At 45.3% G+C, this 19,666-nt stretch overlaps 1 protein-coding gene across 4 annotated transcripts in view; it reads right to left on the reverse strand.

Annotated features, from left to right (window-relative positions):
- The window catches only part of TRPC7 (transient receptor potential cation channel subfamily C member 7), a 139,898-nt gene that overhangs the window by 31,626 nt on the left and 88,606 nt on the right, over positions 1-19,666 (reverse strand). For all 4 annotated transcript variants that reach the window (XM_068980043.1, XM_068980046.1, XM_068980045.1 and 1 more), the window contains 2 exons: positions 12,996-13,229; positions 2,689-2,953 (listed from right to left, as the gene is read on the reverse strand). In XM_068980043.1, coding sequence (XP_068836144.1) covers positions 2,689-2,953; positions 12,996-13,229 — 499 coding nt within the window. The remainder of the gene's footprint in view (positions 1-2,688; positions 2,954-12,995; positions 13,230-19,666) is intronic.

The following is a 19,666-nucleotide window of genomic DNA, read 5'->3' on the forward strand; positions in this document are numbered from 1 at the left end:
GGCCAACAGTACAGCTTCCTTGTAGGGGGAGCAAAGAGGGATTGCACAGAACACCCTGGGCAGGAGAAAGGAGACAGAGGTACCCATGCTCACGTTCCCAGTTGATCGCTTACTCCACTGCTTTGAATTTGTCTTGCTTTCTCCTGTGGGTTCCCTCATGCTTGTTTATGAAGGATTTAGTGAGCAGTGCTCTGTACAAGGCATCATCCTAGACTGAAAACACAGGAAGAACATCAGGGCCTGACCACAGAGGGTCAGAGCCCTTGTGTTATTGACTGACATCTTGACTTGCTATCCGTAAACAGCGCATCTCACCCTGGGTGTATACAGTTAGTTTTGCCTCTAGCAGATCCAGAGCAAAATTTGCTTTTGGGTGATTCAAGCTTATTTCACCCCTTCAACACTCCAACCCAGTGTTGGAGTGCTATGAAGTAATCCACCTGACTCACTAATGCATTTGGCCTGATCTGGTGAATAGCTGGTAGGCTAGGTCCCTGTCCAGAAAGGGTCCTAGGAAGTCAGTACCCAGGTGTCCTTTCTTGTAGCTCAATCCGTGCCCTCCTCCTCATCCACCCCCTCTTCCTCCTTACCCACCATCTCCACTATTATCACTGACTGAAGGCTTATTATATGCCAAGCACTATATTCACTGTCTTCCCTTTGGATCCTTACAACAATCCTGCGAAGATGGCCATCTTGAAGTTGTCATTTCAGACCTGGGGACATGAATGCCCTGCGGCCGGGGTGGGGTGGGGAATGAAGCACTTGCCCAGGACCACACAACCCGCAGAGAAGAGCTCAGACTGTCAGACGGAAACCTAGTCTGTCTGAGCCGAGGGTGCGGTGGGCTGAGACACACAGCCAGCCACCCACGGGTACCTTTCTCAGCACTGGGCCAGGCCCCGGCTCTCTGTGAACACACACTGATTCCTTGCCTCAGAGAGTGACAGCTTCTGTGCTTCAGCTGCTCCAGGGGCCCACCCTTCTAGGCAGTTCCACCTGGGCTGAGCAGTGCAGTCCGCGATTCAGGGCTGAGGGGCATGGGGTGCATCGCACTCGGTCTGGGTTCTTCAAGTTATGGACCTTCCCTTGAAGGGTGATTTCTCTGCGAGAAGGGTCAAGTGGAGGTCTGCCCGTAAGGTGGGACCTGCTCAGGGAGTCTGCGTGGTGTGGCTCCACGCTTGTCACTGGTTGGAAAAATAATTCCAGCCCCCTTGGGGCTTCTTGGGGACCCATGTCAACAAGAGTTTAGCCCTGTTGGTCCCAGCTGCCGTGCTTATGGCTGGAGACCTGACTGTCCTTATGTCCAGACTCTAGATGGAAGCCATGAAGGCTGGGAGCAATTCTGGAATGAGGTGAGCCTGGGGCAGGGCCTGGACTGGAAACGCTTCTGGGCTTCAGGCACTTTACAGAACTGCTTTGTTTATTCATGAAGGTATTTATGAACCTTATTGTCAGGTCTTTATGAGCCTTATTTCCATTTTGTCAATGAGGACACAGAGGCTCAGACCAATCAAGTGACCTGGCTTAAGGTCATTAGCTACTAAATGCCCGTGCCAGGATGTAAACTCAGATTTGCCAGATTCTTCTACTAGACTACTGCTCAATGCTACCGAGGACCCTCCGGGAGACCACCCAGCATCCCCCAGAGGGGAGGAGCTCCAGATCTTTGTGGACATCGGCTTGGTGAGCTCTGTCCCCACCCTGGGGCGGGGGCAGGGTTGGAGGAGGCCGAGGCATTGCTCGCTCTGCCTGCAGCAGCTCCTTCTGGACCCCGAGGTTAGCTGGCCTGACAAGCACCTTGTCTCAGGTCACTCCACCTCCTCTTGCCTCCCCTGCCTGAGCCTTCTGTGCTGCTGAGGCATGCGATGCTGCAGAATTCGCTCGCTGCCTGTACGCAGTGCTGGTCTGCCCAGCCAGGCATGGAGAGCTGCGGAGCTGTGCCCACAGGCAGACTTGTATGGATGTGGCTTCCCCAGGGCCTAACCTGGAAGTGTTAGGTTCATGAATGTCCTGTTGAGTGAATCTGACTAATGAGAGAAAGCAGGTGGGAAAGCTGTGGCTGATGAATTCTCTGACTCTATCCTGATAGGCTGCTCTGCAGTGCAGTACTGTATGTCTCACTGTAAAAGTCCATCATGACCAAGTCGTGGGTCTTGGTAGATGGTGGCCCAATCGGCAATATGCTTTCCCTCCTCCCACACGCATTTTCTTTTTTCCTTCTACCTCATTTCATTTGGATTGCAACTCCTCCTCTCCAATGAAATGTTGGCATACAAGACTTGCCCAGGGCTTTGCTTTCTAGGTAACACAGATTAAGCTTATTGTAATAATTCCATTTACTGTACTATGTGGCAGTTAATTCACCTTATTGAAGCCTCACACTATCCCTATTATGCAGGTATTATTAGTTGCCTAATTGTAAAGATGAGGAAACTAAGACTCAAGGAAGTTAAGGAACATGCTCATGGCCACATAGCATGTAAGATGTAAGTGAAGGTTTAACGTAGCTCTTCTGTTCTTCCAATACCAGAACCTGAACTTGAAACCACCCTTGACTAAAGTCGCCTTTAACCTTTAGAAATGCCAAGGAAACCCAAATATCCTGCAAGGAACCACCTGCAAGAGGCTGCCAAGGATGCCTGGGGAGCCGGGGTGCTCCTCAGGAGAGGGCTCTGGGATACTCACGTTGTAAACGCTGGGTTGTACTTTGCACCTCGGTAGTAGGAGTACAGATTGAACATCCCAATCATGAAGGCCACAAATACCATGATGAAAATGACCATGAACTTGAAGATATCTTTCACGGTTCTCCCCAGGGAGATCTGCAGAGGCCCAAAACTCTCGTTGGCTGGCAGGATGTATGCGATTCGAGAGAAGCTCAGCACGACAGCTATCGCATATAGCCCTTCTGATATGATCTGAGGGTCTGAAGGCCACCACTTGTCCCTGGCTAAAAGAAAACAAGCTGGGTTACTCACTGGTGCTCTGGAAGAGAAACCAGTTAGGTATCTGTAGAGGCCTCTAACCTCATCACTTGTCTGCCTGCCCGTATCTTTAATCCCAATATACTGAAGATGCCACCCTCCCTCTTGGAATATGCTGGCTCATCTGTCTAGAGCACCCTCCCCTCACTTCAATCCCAGTCTTCCTTCAAGACTCTGCTCTAGTGTCTTCTCTTTTGAGAAGTCCTCTGTGCCCCCTCCCCCACCCCGCCCCTCCCCCACCCCGCCTTCTGGGCAGCCTCCCTGTCCCCCTCTCTGCTCCCACGGTAGCCTGTGTATTCTCCTGTCACGGCCCCGACCACGCTGCTTGCTATCCCGTCTTCCTTTCCAGGGTTGGAGCTCTATAAGCAGGGGTTTCCCATCGCAAGAAGGTGGTGGTGAGGAGCATAGACCTAGGCGTCAGGAAGACCTGAGGTTGAAAGTGGCCTTTCTAGAGAGTGGCTAACATTTTTGTTTTCCTTTGAAATCTTTTATTGTCACTTAAAATTTTTTTAAAATATTTTAATTTTACTGGAGTATAGTTGGTTTATAATGTTGTGTTAGTCTCAAGTATACAGCACAGTGATTCAGTCATACATATTTTTAATATTCTCTTCTCATATACGTTATCACAAAATATTGGGTGGAGTTCCCTACTGTACAGCATCCATCTTATATATAAATATGTGTATTTTCATTCCAAGCTCCTGATTTGTCCCTCTCCTCTTTGGTAACCATAAGTTTGTATTTGATATCTGTAAGCCTGCTTCTATTTTATAAATAGTTGATTTGCATCTTAAAAAAGATTAGATTCCACATGAGTGTTATATGATATTTGTCCTTCTCTGGCATGCTCAGTATGATAATCTCTAGATCCACCTGTATTGCAGTAAATGGCATCATCTCATTTTTTTGGCTCAGTAACAGTCCATTGTGTCTATGCACCACAGCTTCTTTATTCATTTCTCTGTCAACGGCCGTTTAGGTTGCTTCCACATCATGACTATCGTGCATCGTGCTGCAATGAACACTGGGGGGCATGTATCTTCTGAAATTAGGATTTTCTCTGTGTATGTGACCAGGAGTGCGGTTGCTGGATCATATGGTAGTTCTAAGTTTAAAAAAAAATTTTACATTTATTTTTAATTGGAGGATAATTGCATTACGATATTGTGCTGGTTTCTGCCATATACCAGCATGGATCAGTCATAGGTGTACATAAGTCCCCTCTCCTGAAAACCTCCCTCTGCCTCCCACCCACCCCCGCTCTAGGTTGTTACAGAGCGCCTGACTGGAGCCCCCTGTGCCATGCAGCGAGTTTCCACTGGCTGCCTCACTTTGCACATGGATACGCATGTTGCAATGTCCTGCCCTCTCCTTCCCAGATTGTGCCCACAGATCTGTTCTGTATGCCTGTGTCTATATTGCTGCCCTGAAAATAGGATCATCAGTACCATCTTTCTAGATTCCCTGCTGCTGCTGTTGCTAAGTCGCTTCAGTCATGTCCGACTCTGTGTGACCCCATAGACGGCAGCCCACCAGGCTCCCCCGTCCCTGGGATTCTCCAGGCAAGAGCACTGGAGTGGGTTGCCATTTCCTTCTCCAATGCGGGAAAGTGAAAAGTGAAAGTGAAGTCGCTCAGTCGTGTCTGACTCTTTGCGACCCCATGGACTGAAGCCCACCAGGCTCCTCTGTCCATGGGATTTTCCAGGCAAGAGTACTGGAGTGGGGTGCCATTGCCTTCTCCATCTAGATTCCCTACATATGCATTAATATACAATATTTGTTTTGCTGACTTACTTCACTCTATATAATAGGCTCTAGGTTCATCTACTTCATTAGAACTGACTCAAATGCATTCCTTTTTATGGTTGAGTAATATTCCATTGTATATATGTACCACAAATTCTTTATTCATTCATCTATTGATGGACATCTAGGTGGCTTCCGTGTCCTAGCTATTGTAAATAGTGCTGCAGTGAACATTGGGGTACATGTGTCTTTTTCAATTATGGTTTCTTCAGGGTATATGCCCAGTAGTGGGATTGTTGGGTCATATGGTAGTTTGATTCCCAGTTAGTGATTGTACCAATTTATATTCCCACTATCAGTGTAGGTGGATTCCCTTTTTTTCACACTCTCCAGCATTTGTTGTTTACAGACCTTTGATGATGGCCATTCTGACTGGAAAAGGTCAGTTTTCATTTCAATCTCAAAGAAAAGCAGTGCCAAAGAATGTTCAAACGACCACACAATCCTACTCATTTCACACACTAGCAAAGTAATGCTCAAAACGCTCCAAGCCAGGTTTCAGCAGTACATGAACCAAGAACTTCCAGATGTTCAAGCTAAATTTAGGAAAGGCAGAGGAACCAGAGATCAAATTGCTAACATTCACTGGATCATAGAAAAAGCAAGAGAATTCCAGAAAAACATCTACTTTTGCTTCATTGACTATGCTAAAGCCTTTGACCGTGTGGATCACAACAAACTGAAAAATTTTAAAGAGACGGGAGTACCAGACCACCTTACCTGCCTCCTGAGTAACCTGTATATGCAGGTCAAGAAGCAAGAGTTAGAATCAGACATGGAACAATGGACTGGTTCCAAATTGGGAAAAGAGTACATCAAGACTGTATATTGTCACCTTGCTTATTTAAATCATATGCAGAGTACATTATGAGAAATGCTGGGCTGGATGAAGCACAAGCTGGAATCAAGATTGCGGGGAGATATATACCAATAACCTTAGATATGAGGATGACACCACCCTTATGGTAGAAGGTGAAGAGGAACTAAAGACCCTCTTGATGAAGGTGAAAGAGGAGAGTGAAAAAGCTGGCTTAAAGCTCAACATTCAAAAAACTAAGATTGTGGCATCTGGTTCCATTGCTTCATGGCAAATAGATGGGGAAACCATGGAAACAGTGAGAGACTTTATTTTGGGGGGGCTCCAAAATCACTGCAGGTGGTGACTGCAGCCATGAAATTAAAAGACACTTGATCCTTGGAAGAAAAGCTATGACCAACCTAGACAGCATATTAAAAAGCAGAGACATTACTCTGCCAACAGAGGTCCATCTAGTCAAAGCTATTGTTTTCCAGTGGTCATGTGTGGATGTGAGAGTTGGACTGTAAAGAAAGCTGAGTGCCAAAGAACTGATACTTTTGAACTGTGGTTTTGGAGAAGACTCTTGAGAGTCCCTTGGACTGCAAGGAGATCAAACCAGTCAATCCTAAAGGAAATCAATCCTGAATATTCATTGGAAGGACTGATGTTGAAGCTGAAGCTCCAATACTTTGGCCACATGATACCGAAGACCCGACCCATTGTGAAAGATACTGATGCTGGGAAAGATTGAAGACAGGAGGAGAAGGGGACAACAGAGGATGAGATGGCTGGATGGCATCACTGACTCAATGAACATGAGTTTGAGCAAGCTCTGGGAGATGGTGAAGGACAGGGAAGCCTGGCATGCTGCAGTCCATGGGGTCGCAAAGAGTTGGACACGACTGAGTGACTGAACAACAGCAAAATTCTGGCTGGTGTGAGGTAATACCTCATTGTAGTTTTGATTTGTATTTCTCTGATAATCAGCGATGTTGAGCATCTTTTTACATGCTTTTTGGCCATCTGTATTTTTTTTCTCTGGAGAGGTGTCTGCTTAGATCTTCTGCCCAGGTTTTGATTGGGTTGTTTTCATGACAGAGCTGCATGAGCTTTTGTATATTTTGGAGATTAATCCCTTGTCATTTGCATTATTCACAAATATTTTCTCCCATTCTGTGGATTGTGTTTTCATGTTGTTGATGGTTCCCTTTGCTGTGCAGAAGCTTTTAAGTTGAATTGGGTCCCATTTGCTTATTTATGTTTTTATTTTCATTACTCTAGGAGGTGGATCAAAAAAAAGATATTACTATAATTTATGTCAAAGAATGTTCTGCCTATGTTTTCCTCCAAGGGCTTTATGGTGTCCAGCCTTACATTTAGGTCTTTGATCCATTTCGAGTTTATTTTTGTGTATGGTGTTAGAGAATGTTCTAATTTCATTCTTTGACATGTAGCTGTCCAGTTTACCCAGCATTACTTATTGAAGAGGCTGTCCAATGAACCTTGTAAGCTTCATTTTCCCCATCTGCAAACTGGGGATAATATCATCAACCTTACAGAACTGTGATGAGGATGAAATAAAGTCATATATCTAAAGTGCTTAGCTGGAAAACAAATTGCAGACCACCCAGGGCTCCCTGGGGACAAGGGTCTGGCCTACAGCAGGTGCTGATAAATACTTGTTAGATGATTGAATGAAATTCTAACCACAAGTTTAGCTGTAAATCAGAACAAATGAGCTCACACAGGGGCCAGGAAGGGGCTTCCCTGGTGGCTCAGGGTAAAGAATTTGCCTGCAATGCAGGAGTCACAGGAGACGTGCTTGATCCCTGGGTCGGGAAGGTCCCCTGGAGAAGGGCATCACAACCCACTCCAGTATTCTTGCCTGGAGAATCCCCATGGACAGAGGAGCCCGGAGTGCTACAGTCCATAGGATCACAAAGAGTCAGACAGGACTGGAGAGACAACACACACGGGGCCAGGAATCTGAAGGTTCTTGCCTGAGAAGACGCTCCTGGGTTTTGTTTCCCAGACAGTGTGTGTCTGGGAGTTGCCCCTTGGGTGAGCTAAGGACCCAAAAGTGGTGACCAGTCATCCAGGATGACTATGGCACCCCTGTTCCACGTGGCGAGAGTCCTGGGACCTGTCCTGTGCTGGGGAGATTCTGCTTGTGGTCACTGGTGAGGGTCTGCCCCACCCTGTGTGTATCCCTACAGCAGAGCAAACCTGTACAGTATTCCTACTGTAGTTCCGATGGTGCAGAGAGCAGCAGCTTTCTTTAACAAGCTGCCTACTATGTGTCAAGACATAAAACAGTGCTTTTCGAGTGACAGTAGCACCTTCCTCCTAGGATGGTGTGTGTTGGGGGGCATCCGTGGTCATCTCAGTGACTAAGTAGGAGTATTACTGGGATGTTAATATCCTGCAGTGTTCCAGACAGACCTGCTCCATGAGGACTGCTCTGCTGAACAAGTCAATTGCGTCCCTGTTGAGAAATACTAAGTGAAACTTAAATGGAGAAACATAGAGAACCCTAAATTAGCCCTTACACTTACATTAGCTGTAATTTTCACAACAGCCCTGTAGAGCAGGTACTATTATTGCCATCCTAAAGATTGGATCTGGGGTATGGGGTCCTTTCCAGAGCCAGATAAATGCAAATAGTAAGGATATTACCTACTGATTTTTGGCCCCCAAGAGAGAAGGAAGACGAAGGATTTTGTTCTTTATTTGCACAGACTCTGTTAAACAATTACAATAATAAAGGGCGGTAAGAGATCTTTAGTAACGGAAGCCAGACCTCTACTTGCCAGAGTTTCATGTAGTGCATTCTAAATTATAAACGGAAATAGATAAATTTATGGACTTTGTGTCCTCATCAAGGTCATAACTTGGAAAGAGAAGTAGGGGACCAAATGATGTTTTTTCCAATATATCTGTTGCCCTCTCTATAGATAAATAGCACATTTGGATACCATGAAATAGGACTCAGATTCTTCAAACAGATGCCAAAAGGAATTTTGTTTTTGTCTCTCCCTATAATTTAATCAAGATTGCTGGGAGAAATATCAATAACCTCAGATATGCAGATGACACCACCTTTATGGCAGAAAGTGAAGAGGAACTAAAAAACCTCTTGATGAAAGTGAAAGTGGAGAGTGAAAAAGTTGGCTTAAAGCTCAACATTCAGAAAACAAAGATCATGGCATCTGGTCCCATCACTTCATGGGAAATAGATGGGGAAACAGTGGAAACAGTGTCAGACTTTATTTTTTTGGGCTCCAAAATCACTGCAGATGGTGACTGCAGCCATGAAATTAAAAGACGCTTACTCCTTGGAAGGAAAGTTATGACCAACCTAGAAAGCCTATTCAAAAGCAGAGACATTACTTTGCCAACAAAGGTCCGTCTAGTCAAGGCTATGGTTTTTCCTGTGGTCATGTATGGATGTGAGAGTTGGACTGTGAAGAAAGCTGAGTGCCAAAGAATTGATGCTTTTGAGCTGTGGTGTTGGAGAAGACTCTTGAGAGTCCCTTGGACTGCAAGGAGATCCAACCAGTCCATTCTGAAGGAGATCAGCCCTGGGATTTCTTTGGAAGGAATGATGCTAAAGGTGAAGCCCCAGTACTTTGGCCACCTCATGCGAAGAGTTGACTCATTGGAAAATACTCTGATGCTGGGAGGGGTTGGGGGCAGGAGGAGAAGAGGACGACAGAGGATGAGATGGCTGGATGGCATCACTGACTTGACGGACGTGCGTCTGGGTGAACTCCGGGAGTTGGTGATGGACAGGGAGGCCTGGTGTGCTGCGATTCATGGGGTTGCAAAGAGTGGACACAACTGAGCCTCTGAACTGACTGATAATTTATTATTTTAAACCTCAGCTGTAATAATAAAAGCCACTCCTGTAACCTGTTAAGATAGCTGTTATCTATTAAGATAATCTATTAAGTAAGATAATCTATTAAGATAGCTGTTATCAGATCCTAGTGACCCAGTCAGAAGTGAGAAGTGAAGTGAAGTCGCTCAGTTGTCCAACTCTTTGAGACCCCATGGACTGGACTGTAGCCTACTACGCTCCTCCATCCATGGGATTATCCAGGCAAGAGTACTGGAGTGGGTTGCCATTTCCTTCTCCAGAGGATCTTCCCGAAACAGGGATTGAACCTGGGTCTCCTGCATTGTAGGCAGATGCTTTACCATCTGAGCCAGCAGGGAAGTCTGACCCAGTGAGAAGTTTTAGTGAAAAGTATTCAAAAGCATCTACTTTATTGACTATGCCAAAGCCTTTGACTGTGTGGATCACAACAAACCGTGGAAAATTCTTCAAGAGATGGGAATGCAGACCATCTGACCTGCCTCCTGGGAAATCTGTATGCAGGTCCAGAAGCAACAGTTAGAAGGGGACATGGAACAAGAGACTGGTTCCAAATTGGGAAAGGAGTACGTCAAGGCTGTATATTGTCACCCTGTTTATTTAACTTATATGCAGAGTACATCATGAGAAATGCTGGATTGAATGAAGCACAAGCTGGAATCAAGATTGCTGGGAGAAATATCAATAACCTCAGATATGCAGATGACACCACCCTTATGGCAGAAAGTGAAGAACTGAAGAGCCTCTTGATAAAAGTGAAAGAGGAGAGTGAAAAATTTGGTTTAAAACTCAACATTCAGAAATCTAAGATCATGGCATCTTGTCCCATCACTTCATGGCAAATAGATGGGGAAACAATGGAAACAGTGACAGGCTTTATTTTTTGGGGCTCTAAAATCACTGCAGATGGTTACTGCAGCCATGAAATTAAAAGACGCTTGCTCCTTGGAAGAAAAGTTATGACCAACCTAGACAGCATATTAAAAAGTAGAGACATTACATTGCCAACAAAGGTCTATCTATGGTTTTTCCAGTAGTCATGTATGGATGTGAGAGTTGGACTATAAAGGAAGTTGAGGGCCGAAGAATTGATGCTTTTTAACTGTGGTGTTGGAGAAGACTCTTGAGAGTCCTTTGGACAGCAAGGAGATCCAACAGTCCATCCAAAAGGAAATGAGTCCCGAATATTCATTGGAAGGACTGATGCTGAAGCTAAAACTCCAGTACTTTGGCCACCTGATGTGAAGAATTGACTCATTTGAAAAGACTCTGATGCTGGGAAAGACTGAAGGCGGGAGGAGAAGGGGATAACAGAGGATGAGATGGTTGGATGGCATCACCAACTCAATGGACATGAGTTTGAGTAAACACTGGGAGTTGTGTGATGGACAGGGAGGCCTGGTGTGCTGCAGTCCATGGGGTCACAAAGAGTTGGACACGACTGAGTGAATTTACTGAACTGATTCAACTTTGATTGGCTCTTAAGAGTTTTGATGGTCGTAAAAGCAAATAGCACTTTGACAATTCAGACAAAGGGATTTTCTTCCTCTTGCAGTTGTTTCTAGGAAAAAAATTGCAACCTGAAAAACACCTGACTGCTTGGTGCTATAGAAGTTAGAAGGGACCACTGCTTGGATGACCACTAGAGGGCACTCTGCCTCCATAACTGGGGTACAAGCCAAGCCTTTGAGATGAAAAAGATTTCAAGGGCACAGGGTGAACCAAAACGCAAGGGCAATAAAGTGCAAAGCTTTGGGCTGGGTGCGACTTTAATACAATCCATAAAAGGAATAGAAGTCACGAGTGAACAATACTGTGGCTTGAATCACAGCCCTAAGAAAAGTATTCAATGCAGTATCAAGATTCTCTCATCTTTCCTTAACAAACCCTGAGCAGCATAGAAGAAAAAATATACAAGCCCATGTTTTTAAAATGTCTGGATCTGCTAAATGAAGACGGGATGATTTGTAATACTACAAGACTCCATTTCTTAATGGGGGGGGGGGTTTCCCACATTTACATTTAACGTAATCTGCCTACCTCAATCTACATTGAATATGGGCAACAACTCAACTTTTATGTTAAGGGGCCAACCTTCTGCAGATCATTACTGCACTGGATCAAGATTCAGTGGTCACAGCACCATGTGGCTTTCATATAACAGGGACATTTGACACTCAAACCCTCATGATGTAGCGGCTGCCACTGTAATGTCCAGCTAATTGACTGGTAACAACACATATCTATTGTTTGTTCTCCCCCGCTCATCTTTCTCCTTTAGTGCAGAAGATATTATGATTGAGCAAGAAAATGACCCCAGAGGTAGTAGTGATAATAACTGTTACTATCAGTGAGCATTTAATATTTCAGGACACAGTGCAGAATTCTTCATGTGTACTATCTTATTTAACCCTCAACACAAGTTTTCTGACATATGCATTATCCCACTTTTACATACAGGAAAATTGAGGGTCAGAAAAATTAAGCAAGCAAGTCCTTATAGTAAGCTGCAGAAGTAGGATTTGAGTTCAGGTCTCTCTAACTCTAAAGCCTGGGAACATAAAGGCTATGCCATTCTGCATGGTTTTCATGTTGAACAAGGATCCCTTGCTATCCAAGGCAATCCTGTAATTTCTGGGAACATTATAAACCATGCCATGAAAACCTGTTTCTTCATCAATAAAATAGGAACAACAAAAATAACCTTTCCATGGGGCTGTTGCAACGACTGAAGTTTATAGTGTAAAATGTCTATACAGTTCCTAACATCTAAGTGGGTCCTTGATAAATGCTATAACTCTTATAACTCTTTGTGACCCCATGGACTGTAGCCTATCAGGGTCCTCTGTCCATGGGATTCTCCAGGCAAGAACACTGGAGTGGGTTGCCATTTCTTTCTCCAGGGGATCTTCCCAACCCAGGGATTGAACCCAGGTCTCCTGCATCGCGGGTGGACGCTTTACCCTCTGAGCCACCAGGGAAGCCATAACTCTTACTAGTACTACTAAAAATTCAATCTAGCACCTCACACTGTATGGCCTTGTGATTTGAAAGAATTAAGGCATCTTCTAAGAACATATCTTACCATGAGAAAATAACTTTTGAACTGGGAAAGCAAGACTTATTCTTACACAGAACACATGGATCCAATATGGAAGGAAAAACTCCGGGATCCACATAAAAAATGAGATGTCTTCAAAACGAAAGAAAAAAGAAAAGAATCCCACGGAGGCTCCAAGAGTCTTTCCAAAACAAATTCATCCTTTCCAACACAAATGGATACATTTCTCATAGTTATTAATTCCACATTCTACTGCTAGTTTATTGCAGGGACCAGGACTTCCTTGGGAGGTGGTGAGGAGTGTCTGCTTTGACAGCAGAGAAGACCAAAGTGGGCCACAGTGACGTTATAAACCACCAACTGCGGAGCACCCAAGCTCCTGGCCACGCCCTGCAAACAAGCCAATCAACGCGCAGCAGAACACCTGCAGACTCACCATCCTCACCGCAACTTCTGACTCACCGTAGGTGAAGTAGGCCACTTCCGGCGGAAGCGAGACGTTGTGCAGTGTGTCATCCTGCACGTGCTGGTCCACGTACAGCTGGGCCTCGCTGGCCTTCAGGAAAGCCATGAACCTCGCCGTGAAGGAGGCCACGAAGATGGACAGCATCCCGAAATCCAGCAGGTTCCACAGGTGCAGCACGTACTCCCGCGGCCCCTCCTCCCAGATTTCCTTGCATTCGGACCAAATCATTCCTGCGGGGGAGTGAGAAGGTCAGGCTCATTGTTTTCAGTTCTCAGGGTGTGTGTGACCATAGGGACCACGGGAGGACCCAGGGTGCAGGTAAATGTAATAAGCTCTTTGGAGCTTGGAATGTTGAGAGCCAGCAGCGCACAAAAATATGCTTTCAAAGCAGATGTAGAGTTAGGAAATGATCAGGCTGCAAGAATTCGTGCCACCTGTCCTGCTTACAGATAAATCATCTCCAGGTGTGAGGAGAGAATTCTCATCTGTTGATAGATTCTTGGAGGTAATAATTAGAAATATAATGGCTGACATTTGTATATTCTAAGAACTGGAAGGTTATAAGTAATCATACAGTTCTAAACTAAGTATAATGAAACTGATGTCCAGGAATGGGAAAGGGTTTTCTGAAGGTCCCACTTATGACCTAGAACCCAGTTCTCCTAATTCCCTGATTAACTTGCTTTCCTTTGTATTTCTGTGAATGTTTCAGGTTCTTCCTGCCTCTCCTGCAGCTGTTTAGTTTTTGCTTTTTATTTTTTCCCTTACTTCTTTATAACTTACTGGATTTTAAAGACTTGTGTCGTCATTGTTACATAGTAAACAATGTAGAATTCAACAAGATGTTCCTAGCACCCCCACCCTGCCTCCACCCTACCTCCATGAGGTAGCCTAGACTAATAGCTTGAGTGTGTATACCTGCACTATCCAATATGGTAGCCACTAGTCACACGTGGATATTGAGCACTCCAAATGTGGCCAGTTAAATTGAGGGATGCTACATATAAAAGTGTAGAATACACATCGAATTTCAGAGACTTGATACAAAAAATGTAAAAATATTTCAACAATTAAAAAATTTCAATCGTGTTGAAATACTAATATTTTAGATATATTGGGTTAGATAAAATCTACCCTGGTGGCTTAGAGGTTAAAGCATCTGCCTGGAATGTGGGAGACCCAGGTTCAATCCCTGGGTCGGGAAGATCCCCTGGAGAAGGAAATGGCAACCCACTCCAGTACTCTTGCCTGGAGAATCCCATGGAGGGAGGAGCCTGGTAGGCTACAGTCCATGGGGTCGCAAAGAGTCGGACACGACTGAGTGACTTCACACCATCACACCATTATTAATTTCAGCTTTTATAATGTAGCTATCAGAAAATTTAAAATTAAATTGTGGCTTATGATGTGGCTTGCCTTATATTCGTATTGAATAGTGCTATTCTCTACCTTTATCTTCACTGATTATTAAAAGTAAATTGGTTTAGATGATTAAAAATAAATTATTCAGTAACATTTTGATAAACATTTTATAATACATATATTTATTATCATATATACATACTGTGTACATATTATATGTATGTGTATTAACTCCCTCTAATCTTTACAATAATCCTATGAAGTGCATTCTGTTATTATCCCCGTTTTACAGTTAACATATCCTTAGCCATAGTGAGGATGTTCTCCAGATAGGAGGGAGGAGATCTGAAATTTGAGTCTGGAAGGTCTGGCCCTAGAGTCCATGCTCTTGACCACCATGGTCTTTCCTCCTCCAGGAAATAGAATTGGGGTTGAAAGCAGCTAATGAAGGCTTCCCTGGTGGCTCAGATGGTAAAGAATCTGCCTGACAAGGCAGGAGACCTGGGTTCAATCCCTGGGTTGGGAAGATCTCCTGCAGATGAGAATGGCTACCCGCTCCAGTATTCTTACTTGAGAAATCCTATGGACAGAGGAGCCTGGCATTCTACAGCCTATGGGGTCACCAAGACTCAGTCGGATACGACTGAGCAGCTAACACTTAATGAAGGAAAAAGACTCTTGAATGTTTTCTGATTAACATCAAAGAGTTTATAGCTACTCAGACATAGGAAAGACGTGATGCAGAACTAGCCCATTCTTCGGTGTACCATGTTCCACGTCACCTGCTTACTTAGGAGGTTACTGTGGTAAGAGAATCACTAACTGGTTGGTCAGTGAGACAATTCCAGCTCACTGACCTTGTTCCCTAAAGGTTAACACCGCCGGCCTCTTGGCACCCTCCTGGCTCCTGAGCATCAAACACGGAGGGCCTGTCTTCTCAGATTCCCCCTGCCTCTCCCACAGCTGTTTACAGAAGCTGTGGTTTTGTTTAATGAAACAGATTCTAAGGTCTGCACGTTTGTATCAAATTGGAGTCTCTGCAAAAGGAAATGACCCAAAACATTGAAAATCTTTTTACAAGACTCCCACCACCACACACACCTGATTGTTCCCGCTTTTTATCTTCACGAAGCCTTACTTCCGAAGCTTATGCTTTGAAAATTTTTGTGGTAATTCAGTGAAGTAAAATTTCCTTAACACTGAAATGTACTTTCATCTGTGCCAGTTCAAATAGGTATTTAAAGTATGTTACGGGAAAAACCATTACAGGCTGGAAAAGATAATGTTTGTTGCTTTCCTCCATGCGCCTGCGCCCTCCCCCTGATAATTAAAATTCCTAATGTCTGGGTGGACTGCTTTTAGCTGAGCACTAGGAGAATTACAGGCTATCAATTGCCTTAATTCAGGAAGCCCTTGGTTCAGTTCTACCTTGCTCACTTACTGGGTGTGTGACCTTGGATAAGTTCCTTGATTTTCTTGAAATTTTGATGTAATTTCCAGCACTAAAAGTTCTGCAAATCTGAAATGCAAATTATTTACAGTAAACTGACTTTTCTGACCAACATAGAGGCACCTCATTGGGGATTGCAAATCATTTCTTCCATGGTCCAGCGCCCACGTCAGTCTTCCCATATTTGCATATTAACTTACCCAGACTAATTGAAATTATTCCAAGGCCCTGAGTGAAAGTAGCATGGGCCCAAGGGTTTGAGCAACAGGAATGCTTAACGAAAAGAGAAATGTGTGCAATTAAGTACTTTAGTGAGTGAAATTAGGTTTCCTGCTTCCAAGGTGCTGAGGGTAGTTCAGCATTTTATATCCAAGCTGAGCCCCCTGGACTCCTGCCCCTAGCATGTCAGTCCGATGAGTATATAGAGCCCAGGGGCTTAGAGGGTAAGGATGTTGGGCACTGGAGCCTCCTTCAGGCAACCCCTTCACTCAGGGATGTCTGGAGCCCAGAGAGCAAGGTCACTGGTAATTAATGGGGATGACTGGCAGGGGAACAGATTGGGACATGCTGGGAAGCCTTGAGGGAAATGAGTAGCTTTTCATTCAGGCAGGTTCTAAGTAAGGCCTACAGGCTGCTGATATGGGGCTTGACAGTTCAAAAGACTGTTCGCTCCGATCCCTGCCTCAGGTGCTTTTCAGAAGGGATTCCCCCTTCAGATTCCTGTGAGACTTAACTGTGTGAACTCCTTAAATGGCCATAGCCCCTTCCTCTACATTGGGTTTCTCTACACTGTCCCTGGACCCCCAGACCACCTCCTGGGAGGCTTGTCTGTTCTTCTGGGTTACCTTCTGATTATTGAGTTGGGACTTAGGCATTCTGTTAACTCACAGGTGGGAGAATATGCCAAGAAGCCCTCAACCTTCAAGCCCTGACATCCAAACTCCAGCTCAACAGGAGGTTCTTTGCAACAGATCTGGGCCCCAGACTCATTTAGGGTTCATTTGTTTTCCAGGCAAGGAGATGATATTAATAGATTCAAAAGTTTTCTAACAAAGCTCATCTTCTCCTCTGACTTTCAGTAGCTAATCATTGTTGAGCACCCTCTAGGTGCCAGGCCCTGTACTAAGCCCTTTTCCAACTCTAAAGCTTGCTTACAGCCTGGTAGGTACCTACTCTAATTATTTCCACTTTACTGATGGACAGACTAGTGTACAGAGATGACAAGTAAATTATCCAGAGTCTCAGGGAGTTCAGGACCCTCTTTTCACTGCACTGCCGCCCCCCCCCACCCCAGCCCCCCACATACTCTCTACTAGGCACAGACTTACGTCACTGTTCAGGAACTCATTCGCCACTTAATGGACAGTGTTGAGCTCCGACTTTGTGCCAGGGACCATTCTGGGGGTACAGCAGCCAAGAAGATGCTGTCCCTTCCCCGGCACACATGGTCTAGTGCTGGAGCCAAGTGTGTCTACAAACAGTAGTGCTACAAAGTGACAGATGCTGTAATAAGAATGTCCAAGAGACTGTGCGTGGACACACAGGGATAAGAGCGGTCAGTATTATAGTCATGAGACCCAACACAGTGCCTGTAACAACATGCTTTTGACTGAATGAAGTAGGTGACTCCTGGCATGAGGAGTTAGCTGGGGGAAGGAGTAGGGGCGGAAGCCGTGGACATGAGGGAGAACAGACTATTCTAGGAAACTGCAGGAAGCTTGGACAAGGCAATGGCACCCCACTCCAGTACTCTTGCCTGGAAAATCCCATGGACGGAAGAGCCTGGTGGGCTACATACAGTCCATGGGGTCGCTAAGAGTCGGACACAACTGAGCAACTTCACTTTCACTTTTCACTTTCATGCATTGGAGAAGGAAATGGGAACCCACTCCAGTATTCTTGCCTCGAGAATCCCAGGGACGGGGCAGCCTGGTGGGCTGCAGTTTATGGGGTCGCACAGAGTCAGACATGACTTAAGTGACTTAGCAGCAGCAGCAGCAGCAGGAGACCCAGTATGGCTTAAGGGTTGGTAGGGATAAGGGGCTGGAGATTGGCAGCAGGGAAAGCTAGTGAAGGCCTGGTAGATCCTGAAAGGCCCTCCTTCAGGCCATGAAGGGGAGACCAGGCAGCTCGGTATCTAGGTAGTCACCCTGAGCAGCCAGATATCTCCTCAAGGTGATAAGCGGAGCAGTAACGTGGCCTGACTTGCTGGGAGAAATTTTGGCAGTTTGGTTGAAGTAGTCTGTTTGGAATTTACCTAAATAAATGAAGAAACCATCAAAGGAATGACCTGGGTGAGGAACGCAGCCCATTTTCTTTTGCAGTTTTATTCTTGGTCAAACTTACATGTATGATTCTGCAGCTAAGACTTAGCACTGCCCTCAGATGCAGAGGTTAAAGCATCTGCCTGCAATGTGGGAGACCTGGGTTCGATCCCTGGGTCGGGAAGATCCCCTGGAGAAGGAAATCGCAACCCACTCCAGTATTCTTGCCTGAAGAATCCCATGGATGGAGGAGCTTGGTGGGCTACAGTCCATGGATTGCAAAGAGTCGGACACGACTGAGCGACTTCACTTCACTTCAGAGAGTTTGTAATCTGTGGTGGGTGGGGTGAGGGAGCAACTCGATCCTCACATTTCATACACATGCAAGCTGAAATTTAGAGAGGCAGAGCCACCAAGGAGGAAGGGGCACAGTCAGGCCTGGGTCTCTTGCCAGCTGGCCTCAAGCTCTTTCCTCCTCTGCTCTTTAGGCGTGTTTTCCTGCCTTGCTAGACACTTACATCTCCCTCAGTTGGGCTTCCAGCTGGGGTGTCTGTTTAAGAAAACACTGCCAGGTTTTCTGTAAGAGTTGGGTCAAGAGAGTCTTCATGTCATGTCTAGGAATTCTCTTCCTAGATCGAGAAGTGACATGCATAGTGGAGAGGCTTCCTGCCCTCCAAGCTCCATGGCTTTCTGCAGACCACAAAGGTTATAGTCCTCTGGTGAGCATCGGTACAGCCACAGTCTCTAGCTCACATGATGGATTTTCAGCTCTTTCCTCTACCCCAGAGTGACTGCTAATGAGATAGGCAAGAAAGATATGTTCCTGTGGTATAAACTGATGTCAGAGATTCTCCAGGCCAAGGATCGATGATCTCTGGTTTATTTGGTCCTTTCCAAAGCAGATCATCTTATAGCTCTAGAGAACACACATGTATACTAGCAAATTCGTCTCTCCTTCCTGTGTCATGCTCTTCTTGTGTCTCCCTTGATACTGTGTCGTGGTTTTCCTTCTGTCTTTGCGGGTAGTTTTAATCTCCTTGTGGCTTCCATCTCCTCTGCCCTTACTTTAAATCTCCTGGATTTATAATCTAGAAGTGCCTCAAAACTCTGTTGGTAATCAAGTAAAGCATCTGGAGTTCAGGAAGAATAGATTTCTGATTGGGTTTGACCCTTCCATAGAATTGTACAGCAGAAGAACGACCCACGTGCCTGGCACAGATTTGGAGAAGCAATAGGTCATTGACACACTGTGTGGCCTTTGAAAGAGGTCTTTGGGAATACCAGATATCCACATGGAGTGAGAGCTCACAGAGGATGAAAAGAGCGACAATTTGTTTGATTACAGAAATGCTAATATTAATTGGGGCTTCCAGGTGGCACAGTGGTAAGGAATCTGCCTGTCAATGCAGGAGACGCAAGAGACACAGATTCAATCCCTGGGTCAGGAAGATCCCCTGGAGGAGGAAATGGCAACCCACTCCAGTATTCTTGCCTGGAGAATCCCATGGACAGAGGAGCCTGGTGAGAGACAGAGAAAAGCGTGTAGAAAAAGAGAAGTGGGGCTAGGGGGACCGTGAGTGGGGGACCATAC

This window comes from Capricornis sumatraensis, chromosome 9 (genome assembly GCF_032405125.1).
Source record: "Capricornis sumatraensis isolate serow.1 chromosome 9, serow.2, whole genome shotgun sequence".
Classification (NCBI taxonomy): Eukaryota; Metazoa; Chordata; class Mammalia; order Artiodactyla; family Bovidae; genus Capricornis; species Capricornis sumatraensis.